The sequence below is a fragment of the Dipodomys spectabilis genome, unplaced genomic scaffold (genome assembly GCF_019054845.1).
Source record: "Dipodomys spectabilis isolate Male_0828 unplaced genomic scaffold, ASM1905484v1 ptg000030l, whole genome shotgun sequence".
Classification (NCBI taxonomy): Eukaryota; Metazoa; Chordata; class Mammalia; order Rodentia; family Heteromyidae; genus Dipodomys; species Dipodomys spectabilis.
In genome coordinates, this window is record NW_024870707.1 from 6261864 (window position 1) to 6272349 (window position 10486).

Genomic DNA, 10486 nt, shown 5'->3' on the forward strand with positions numbered 1-10486 from the left:
GACATTGTAGTGGTTGTATCTGCAAGGGTTTTTGAAAACGCATTTTTATCTCTGCAGAGTATGCTCAGAATTGACAGACAAATGTTTGTGCTGGTGACAAATACATACGTGGTGGCTGAAAATCTATGGCTTTCATGAGGTGCTAAAGGGGATCAGTGAAGTCATGGTGGTCCCTAATTAGGAAATCTGGTATCTTGGTGTGTTATGTGTTGCTATAACAGAATACCTGAGGTTGGGCAATTTATCTTAAATAAAGAAAACTCTTTATTCAATGGGAGGAGGATAGGCAAAAGAGAGGGAAGGTGGGCGAATGTGATCATAATCCTCAATGTATGTACATGAAAATAAACAAGAAAACTTGACTAAGATGGGTATGGGAGAGGGGAAGAATGATGGAGGAGGGGACTTTGATCAAGGTGCATTGTCTACATAAATGGATAGGTGAAAAATGAAACCCCCTTGTACAATGTTTTGCAGATAATCTTTTTTAATGTATGAAGGTTTAGGTGGCAATGGCTCTGAAGGCTAGAAAGCTCAAGATCCACAGATATTTCTGGTAGCATTTGGCCAGGACCTCTGGCAGCTTCAACTCATGGCAGAGAACAAAAGAAAGCAGCCCGGCCTTATAGCAAGACACTTTCCCAGTAACCAGTAATCTAGTCTCTTGAGAGCAAGGTGGAAACTCCTGTTAGAAAGGCATCAATCCCTCTGGACAAGCTTGCTAGCCCTTATAGGCCCCATGTATCTAGCTCCAGTGGCAGCTTCATGCCAACAAGAGTTTCAGAAGGGACAAACCATACCCCACACCACAGCACCTGGATCCCAGCTCCGTTCTGCGTCCATTTCTTTCCCAGTCAGTGACTTGAGACTACTTGTTTAATAGGGTATTAAATGATGACAGGTGAAATGTTGCTAACAGATTTTTTTAGTCCTGAATTACACAATCCATGTTGACCACACGCAGACAAATAAAAATCCGTGAGGACAAAGGAGGAGACACACAGGAATGAATTGTTGTAGAATATTCCAGTGGTGCAACTCATAGCTCAGAGACACTTTGTGATTCTGAGTAGTTCAGAGGTGAGAAGCGGAGAATGTGACTTAGGAAATGGAAGCTTCAGTTTCAGCAAAGCTGTGAAGATTGTGGAAGCCATGGGACTTCTCTGGGCTTTAGTTTTTCCTTATTTAGAAAACAGTAAATGATGTTAGTGGCAATGGTGATATTTTAAAAAAAAGAAAAACAACTTTGTTTTCAAGCTTTTCCTGTGCACCTGGGCACCAAAACCACTTAAAATTCACGTCCCACTGAGGGAGTATGTCAAGTATGTCAAAGAGATGAGAAACAGAAACCCAGCTAATCTAACTAGGTCATGCATTTCTCCTCCAATCCCAACTCTAAGGATGTATGCATGTGTAGGAAATAACCAGTTCTCTTACTTTTGGGGTCTCTGTCTAGATTCTTGTCACAGTTTTTATTATCATCATTATTTGAATTAGCTCCAGTTTGTACTTCCTCTTAGCAGATACCTCAATTGATAGATATATTTTTTTTTTGTCAGCCATTGAGTTTGAACTCAGGGCTGAGTGCTGTCCCTTGTTCTTTTTTTTTTTTTGCTCAAGGCTAGCACTGTACCACGCTGAGACACAGCTCCACTTTCCGGTGTTTAGGTGGTTAATTGGAGATAAAAGTGTCATGGACTTTCCTTCCCCAGGCTGCCTTTGAACCAACATTCTCAGATCGCAGCCTCCTGAGTCAAATATATATTCTTAACATACTGTTTGTTTTCTTTCTGCTTTCAGGGTCCAGAACACCCGAATCCTGGAAAGAGTTTCAGTGCCCGTGGTTTCCCAAGACACTGCTATCTTCCAGACAGTGAGAAAGGGAGAAAAGTAAGAGCAGATGTTTCAGTATGTAGAAATGGGGGGTTTCATCTTTGGTTGGTATCTGAAGTTTCGCTTCCTGTAATGCACAGACCAGAGAGTCCCAGGCCTCTTTTAAGTCTAAATACACCTGGTAACAAGGTCATATCCAAGTCATGTGATCTTAACATGTGAGTCAAGGTCATATCTATCCCATAGGTAGGGTGGATATAATGAGAATGTTTTTGCAAGTGGGTGATCTATTTTAGGATCCCTTGTCTAGAGCCTTGCTGCTTAAAGGATCCTACTAGAAACATAGCATAACCCTTAGGAGCTTAATAGAAATTCAGAACTAGAACCCACCCCATCTTAACAAGATCCCTAGCTCATCATGTTTTATATGGAATTGTGAGGAGTAATGCTCTGGGGCGACCAACTTAATTAGTAGGAGATTATTTTATTTTTATGTACTTTCGTACTCTTGGACTCATTCCAAAAACAGCAGAGGGAGTAATCATCGGGTGTCTGGATTCCTAGTAATTCATAATCAGGCTTCAGTGAACTCTAATTAGAATAGAACTCCTAATTAGGTTCTACGAGCTCTAATTAGAGTAAAAATTTCCATATTTGTCTTTCTGTGGATCAGGACCCAGAAAAAGCAAAAAACAAAAACTACTGGTTTCTCAGCGTCTCTTCTGCTCTCAAGAGGGGAAAGAACCAGTGTGGTTTAATCCGTTTTGCTCTCCAAATTTCAGCAGCTGACTACAACCAATGTTTAGTTTCCATGTACTTTGCATGTCAGTGGTGATATTGTGGCTGTGGATTGTTACAACAAAATACCCCAGGCTGGCTGACTGATAAACAACAGAAATTTATTTCTCACAGTTCTGGAGTCTGAGAAGTTCGAGATCAAGACAGTGGCTGATTTGGTATCTGGCAAGGGTCCACTTCCTGTTCATAGACAAAGCCTTCTTTTTATGACCTCCCGTGGAGCACAGGGTCTCTCCCAGCTGTCTTTTATAAGAGCACTAATCCCATTCATCGAGATTTATTCCCATGACCTAATCGCTGTGGATAGTTCCCACCTCCTAATATTGTCTGTCATCTTGAGAGAAGAATTTCAACGTAGTCCATGTTCTTCCTGTGGAAAGGGGATAGGCAACCAAGACAGAATCCAAGGGGTCGTGTGTCATCCCATTTAGACTTCTAGAAGCTTCTTACATTCCTTCACCTTTCATAGGCCCCATAAAGTCATGGACAGGTTAGGAAGGGTTGAGTAGGTGAAATGTCAACAGGGAGACATTTAGGTCTCATGACAAGAGGTAGGGGTATGTTCCCTGCTTCTCTGATAGTCTAGAACCACAAGAGAATCACCCACACAGTGAAGATGTGCCAACAAAATGTCCTCAGAGGGGCTGGGAAGGTGGCTCAGTGGTAGAGTGATTGCCTTGCATTCCTGAGGCCCTGGGTTCAATTCCTCAGCACCACATAAGCAGAAAAAAGCCCGAAGTGGTGCTGTGGCTCAAGTGGTAGGGTACTAGCCTTGAGCTGAAGAACTGAGAGACAGTGCCCAGGCTCAGAGTTCAGTCTCCACGGCCGACAAAAAAAAAAAAATCAATGTCCTGAGATAAGCAGTCAGGACTAGGCCTCGGGCATCTCTCTTTGAAGAGTCATTTTTCTGTGCCAAAACTGTAGATCAGAATCCCGGCTCTATAGCTTACTATAATGCTTGAATTGTGTTTTCAAGGCTTCTTCTTCTTCCTTCCTCTTTATTTAATGGATTTATTTATTTATTGCCTATCCTAAAGCTTGAATTCTGGGCCTGCACACTCTCTCTGAGCTCCTCTTGTTCAAGGCGAACACTCTACCATTTGAGCCATAGCACCATTTCTGGCTTTTTCTGTGATTTAATTGAAGATAAGAGTCTCACGGTCTTTCCTGCCCAGGCTGGCTTAGAACTGTGATCCTCAGATCTCAGCCTCCTGAGTAGCTAGGATTACAGGCATAAGCCACTGGCTCCCAGCTAGCCTTCTTCTTTAGATTAATTATATTTTCCAAATATGCAGGCGTGAACTAGGCCTTGACATAATCTTATACTGGCAGTCTGACCTGCTGCGTGCATCTGGCTCATTCCTCCATGGATTGCTTTCTAAACAATTTGACTTCTTTTATAATTCTTCCTTCTTACCTACTTAATTCTTCATCATTCCCTTGCTACCAGATCAGTCACCCCAAAGTATGGTTTCTAATGAGAAATGAAATTTGAAAGTAACACACAACGGAGCCGGGCACCAGTGGCTCACACCTATAATTTTAGCTACTCAGGAGGCTAAAATCTGAGGACCATGATTTGAAGACAGCCTTGGGCAAGAAAGTCCAGGAGACTTTTATCTCCAAGTAATGCTAAAAAGCCAGAAGTGTAGCAATGATTCAAATGGTAGAGCATTAGTAGCTTTGAATGAAAAGCTAAGGAATAATGCCCAAGCCTTGAGTTCAAGGCCAAGTCCTGGCACACACAGACAAATAAGAAACAATAAATCATGGTTTTGATGATTCACCCTTTGTTCTTCCCAAAGTAACAATCTTCTCCATTTGACTTAGAATGCCTACCACAGTGTGGATTTGAACTTGCCTCTCTCACTAATGTTCTCTAGTGAAATTCTCGTCGTCCTTGGCTTGCTGTAGTGGACCCTAACTTTGGCTTTGCTGCAGACTGAGGGATGCAACCACATGTGGGCTTTAGAGCTGGGTCAGCTCGAGCTCCAGACCTTGTTCCGCTATGTACTGTCTGTTGAAACTGGTAGAAAGTTTCGTGTTTTTAGACTAACCTGTACATAGCGGTGAGAATTTCTCTCTGTGTGGACAGAACCACTGTAGGAACTAAGTGAAAGTAGCATTTGTAAAATGCAGTGTGATGTCAGCTCTTGTAAATACCCATGCCTTGGGTGTATGTTGACATATCCTTTCCTCTTGATTTACCGTAGATCCTCCCCATTCAGAGAGAGACTCAGCGTCTCTCTCTAAATCTATACTGACCTTTCTCTGAGCTGTGTAGTCAAGCAGAGCCTGGAGGTCAAACTCTTAACTCCCATCCCACGAGCTCCCACCCACCACCTATAAGCTATAAGAGTAAGACATCATTTTTGTTTGTTTGTCTTCTGGGCTTCTATTTTCCATTGTCAGAAAGGCGGGGGGGATCATGAGAGCATGTTCTCATCAATCTCTGTAACCACCACATCTCATCCAATCTCCGTAACCACCACATGACTAAATGCCTTGCATTTAGTAAGTAACCACTTGGGAAATGTTATCTCATATTTTTTAATTTAGTATTATTATTCTACTACCACTCTGCTTTTACAGCCACCAGTCAATAGCATGTTCACAATAGTTTCATTTTGAACCAAAGGAATTTTTATCAGCTGCCTTCTTCACGCTGGATATTATTCTGACCAAGACTTGGAATAGAGCATTAGAGATAAATGTTTCTCACACAAGATTTGGTAGGATTTAGCAAAATAGAAAATTTTGCGAGCCTGGTTACCTTTCTGGGCCTCAATTTCTCCACTTGTGAAATTGGGGCAGTAGTAGTAGTACCAGCCATGTACCTTCTCCAAGTGTGCGTGTGAGGACCAGTGAGGAAATAAATATAAATTATATATATATATATAAAGTAGACCCAAAGAGTTCAAAGTGCTTAACACTGTCACTAGAGATGTACTGTACGTCAAACTTTAGCCATTAGTAAATGAGTTCTATTTTGACATAGTGGTGGTGAAGGGTAGAGATTCCATTTATCAGATCGTAAGCACCTTTAATTCCTGCATACTGCACTTTAAAATGTATATTTTGCCGAATGCTGGTGACTCATCTTTGTAATCCCAGCTACTCAGGAGGCTGAGATATAAGGATCATGGTTCGAAGCCAGCCCAGGCAGGAAATTCCGTGAGACTCTTATGTCCAATTAACCACTCAAAAAACTGGAAGCGGTGCTGTGGCTCAAAGTAGTGCAACACTAGCCTTGAACCAAAAAGCTCAGGGACAGCACATAGGCCCTTAGTTCAAGCCCCATGACTGACCAAAATAATAATACTATAATAATAATACTACTAATAATAAAATATCTCATGTTTGTAGCTTATACTTTGAAGTACTGTAATCCATAAACTGGTATGAAAATGCTTTCCATGTAGTCTTCATAACTTTTGGGGCAGATTATATGATCACTATTTTCTAAATGTGGGAATTAAAGAGATGCTTGAGGGGCTGGGAAAGTGGCTCCGTGGTAGAGTGCTTGCCTTGCATGCATGAGGCCCTGGGTTCAATTCCTCAGCACCACATAAGCAGAAAAAGCTGGAAGTGGTGCTGTGGCTCAAAGTGGTAGAGCGCTAGCCTTGAGCTGAAGAGCTGAGAGACAACACCCAGGCCCAGAGTTCAGGCCTCATGACCAGCAAAAAAAAACAAACAAACAGACAAACAATAAAGAGACGCTTGAATTTCCACAAACTCCCCCCATTATTCATTCGTAGAGCTGAGACTCACACTTTTACTCCAAGTTCTAATCTTTCTCCCACTGGATTGCTTCCCACACGGGTGATTGAGGAAGGCGTAGGGGACCCTTGGGACAGCTCTGCTGTCCCAGAGATAAGTGTCTGACCCACCGTGAACACCTGCCTTTGTTTCCCTATCTTCGTCCTGCTAGGTTCTGAAGCTGCTGCTTGTGGCCTGGGACCGCCGCCTCATCTTTGCTATCGGGACCTCCAGTACCACGGGCGAGTCAGACACCGTCATTTGGAACGAAGTGCACCACAAGACAGAGTTTGGCTCTAACCTCACTGGCCACGGCTACCCAGATGCCAATTACTTGGATAACGTGCTGGCTGAATTGGCTGCCCAGGGCATCTCAGAGGACAGCGCTTCCCAGGACAAGGACTGAGGCTGGAAGGGTTTTGATAACCACCAGGTCCATGGGGGACTGCAGAACAGCAAGCAGGGAGAGTTGAGGTAGAAGTTGCTACCATGCCTTCCTGACTCCCTCATCTCCCCTCTTGCCCCGTCTCCATCCTTCATCCCCCCCCAGCCTCAGGGGGGTACACCCAGATGGACAAAGGTGATGTCATTCATAAACTTCATCCAACATACAGGGGACGTGGGTTGAAGATCATCCTTAGTCTGGTCCCGTGGAGTGTTCTGGTGCTGGGTAGGCAAGGACTCTCCCCCTCCCTCCTCCAAGTAGGGGGTCATGGCCAGCACATTTCAGGGTATGGACGGTACATGGGCTTGCCATACCTTGACCTTGTGAGGCAGAAGTTCTTTGCCCCAGGAAGCTTCTTGCTGTTTCCGCTCTGCTTTGAAAGCGGAATTTCCACCTCTCTCTCTTTCTTGTGAGACAGGGAGGTGCCACTGTGCCAGGCTGGAGGAAGGGCGAAGGGGAAGGCCCCGCCAAACGGCTGCCACGTCAGAAGTCAAATGCCTTGGTGTAGAGTGGGAAAGCATTTCCTGCTGAGTGGGTCAGAAAGACAGCCTTTCTTTCCTTGAGCTCTTCTCCTAAGTCCTCAGCTTCTCCAGGCCCTTCCGTCCTCCTCCTCCTCCTCCTCACACCCTTGACCTGGTCCAAAGAGGTGTCTGGTTCTCTTGGGTGGATGGAAAGATTCTGGGATGGCATCCCAGAATGCTCTTTCAACCCTTCTCTGATAGAACCAGAACCTGCTGCAGTCTGTTGAGCATCTGCCCTGTCCAAAGGGAGAAGAGCCCATGCCTCCTTCCCAGCTCATCCCAGACCAGCTCAAAGATGCCATGAGTTTCATGAAGTCACTGTGAGAGTAGCCCACACGAGGCTCTGTACTGTTTGTGCATGTGCATATGTGCGTGCGTGCGTGTGTGCATGTGTGTGTGTGTGTGCGTGTGTGTGTGTGCGTGTGTGTGTCACAGGGCCACGCTGTCCCTCAACTCTGTTTCACAAGATGCCAAACCCCAGTTCCGATGGGGATCAAGTAGTCAGGGTCCAGTCCCGTGATTTTTCCTTACCGTGCCTGACTAGCTCATAATGAACTTGCGTCTGGATGGAGTCAGAACAGTACTTGGAGAGATACGATGAGGTGAGAGCTGGGTTCTCCTCCTCTGCCCTCTCCCCTGTTGCTTTTCAAGGCTGGATCAGAGCCAGCCTGCATCCAGTGTCTGTTTCTGTGAGGATTTCAGTCTATCTTCATGCAACTGTCCTAGGTCCAGCCCAGAAATGGTTCTAGATTCCCCGTCCTGCCAACCCCATCGATTACAGATTGACCCAGAGCATGGCAGCAAAGCCTCTTTAGCCCATTCCTAAGCAGGGATGGGACCACATATGGTCTTATCCAACCTGCATCTGGGCTGTGTCCCAGATGCTGTCCATCTCCTCAGAACAGCCTCTTACCTTTGGCTCCCAATAAAGAATGGATTGGGAGTCAAGGAGGAAAGAGGGAGAAATGAAGAAGGGAAACCCAGTTCAGGAAATCCAATTTCATCTTGAAAAGTAGGGGTTTTGTTTTGGTTTTTTTGAACTGTTTGGAGGGAAGTTCCTCTGGATACTAATTTGAATTTATATACCTCACGTTTTGGAGGTTTGTCATATAAATATATATATTCATATATATTTCATAAGATTTGGAAGGTTTTTAATGCTTGGAAAAGTAGAAACAAAGGAACCTTCAACAATGGTACTTAAGACAAAGGCTACGCTTTTGTGAGCGCCAGCTCTGTAGCTGCCTGCCATGGGGCCATTTTGCTATTGGTGTGGCCAGTGGATTCAGCTGAATGCCATGTAGCTCCCGGGACTTGCTGGTGCTGAATTCTCCTTCATGCTCTGAATGGCTACAGGGGCGTTGATTTGTTCCATCAGAAGGAGTTGTGATAGGAGGAATGCTTCCTGTCCTCTTAGCTCCAGTCTCTCCATTCAGTGAGATGCTGATTTGCCTCACCAGCAGACCAGGAGACTGGTCCTGAGTTCACTGCACCTCCAGCTACGTTCCTGCCACAGCTAGGAAGGAAGCAGCAGAACTGTCCCCTTCCATCCCTTGGACAGCCTCACGATAGGATTAGCGTCATCTCCTCCGGCATCCACGCCAAGTACTTGCTAGGCTTATTGGCCACTGGGATGAAGGCCTGTGGGTAGGAACATGCAATGGGAAGCGGAGGGAAAAGACATGAAGAAACTCTTTGGTAGCCGGGAATAGACAGTAGAGAGACGCTTCATCGGGCAGAAGGTGTTAAGTGGGAAGGAGACAGACAAGGACAGGAAGAAGGGGACCCCAGAGGGGGTCTTAAGGAGTCAATGTGCCTGTGGCAATACTCAGCCTTCACACCTACAAGCCTTTCCCCCCTAGGACTGTGATAGGTCCCCGCCCTACTTCTCTTTCTGTCTGGGGATGCTCAGGAGGAGCTACCTCACGCTCCTGCTGCTCTGCTTTGGGCTTGCTTCACAGGAAGGATCTTGGATCTCCTGTCTAACAACTGTGCCAGGTATCACAAGAGGGGCATAGCCTTCCCCTGGTACTAGCCTAGAAAAGTACAGCCTCCATTTCGGGGAGAACCCTGCCCGTAGAACCCCGGGGCACCCACTACGTGGATACAAGGCATTTCCCACTAGAGGCCCTGCTGTGCTCTCCTGGCCTAAGCAGGGGACTCCCGTGCTTTTCCTTTCGTGGTCTTGGCACCAGCAGCCTAGTTCTCCCTTCCTGAGTCTCTAGGGTCAACACCTGGGATTGCAGAGACACACTCGGTCAGACACGCATCCCTTAAAAGGTTATAGGATATATACATGTTTGCCTGTGCCTTTGTGTTTTCATTCCCCTCCCCTTTTTTTTTGTAAAACTTTGGACTTCTCTGTGCTTTCATACTTGGTCAAAAGTACTTGTCCTGGTTACTGCACTGTTTGGTGCATGGGAGAAGACCCATGGGGCGAAAGTGAGGACCCCTACCCCTTTTCCTGGTCTGTGGTCTCTGGCGCCTGAGTGGGGGCTTCTGGGAGAGGGCAGTTACATGTCCACCTGTATGTAGTGTGTTCTGTTTGTAAACTGCTGTGTTTTGAAGTTGTTTTGGGGTTGTTTTCTTTTTTTTGGTGTTGCTCTGTGAGAGGACATCGCCACCTGGTGCTCATGAGGTGTATGTGCAGAACAATAAATGGCAAATGAACAACCGCAAACTGCTTTTGGTAGATGAGTGACTTACACCTTAGAAGTTTTGTTTGTTTCCCTTTGACTCTGTAAGCAACCACAACCCTTCCACCAGATAAGGGGGGAGTCTTTTTTCTTTCATTCTTTTTTTGTTTCTACACTTTATTAATATATATGACCTGATTGGATTCTCTCTTCTCCCCATCTCCCCCCACTACCCCACCCTCCAAAGAAACTGACCACATGGTACATGTTCACTTCTTAAAGAACCTGTCCCCCTGAATAAAATATGATGCTTTTTTGGCCAGTTTTAGGGCTAGTATTCAGGGCCTGCGCATTGTCCCTGAGCTTCTTTTGTTCAAGGCTAGCACTCTACCACTTGGGCCACAGTGCCCCTTTGGGCTTTTTCTGTGTATGTGGTTCTGAGGAACCCAGGGCTTCATGCACACTAGGCAAGCACTCTACCACTGAGCCACATT

General features: G+C 45.4%; 1 protein-coding gene across 1 annotated transcript in view; it reads left to right on the forward strand.

Moving 5' to 3' along the window:
• Dtx4 (deltex E3 ubiquitin ligase 4) overlaps positions 1 to 10045 on the forward strand; it is a 41431-nt gene extending 31386 nt beyond the window's left edge. The window contains exons 8-9 of the mRNA XM_042676115.1: positions 1801 to 1890; positions 6563 to 10045. Coding sequence (XP_042532049.1) covers positions 1801 to 1890; positions 6563 to 6796 — 324 coding nt within the window. The 3' untranslated portion in view covers positions 6797 to 10045. The remainder of the gene's footprint in view (positions 1 to 1800; positions 1891 to 6562) is intronic.
• Positions 10046 to 10486: the final 441 nt, after the last annotated feature.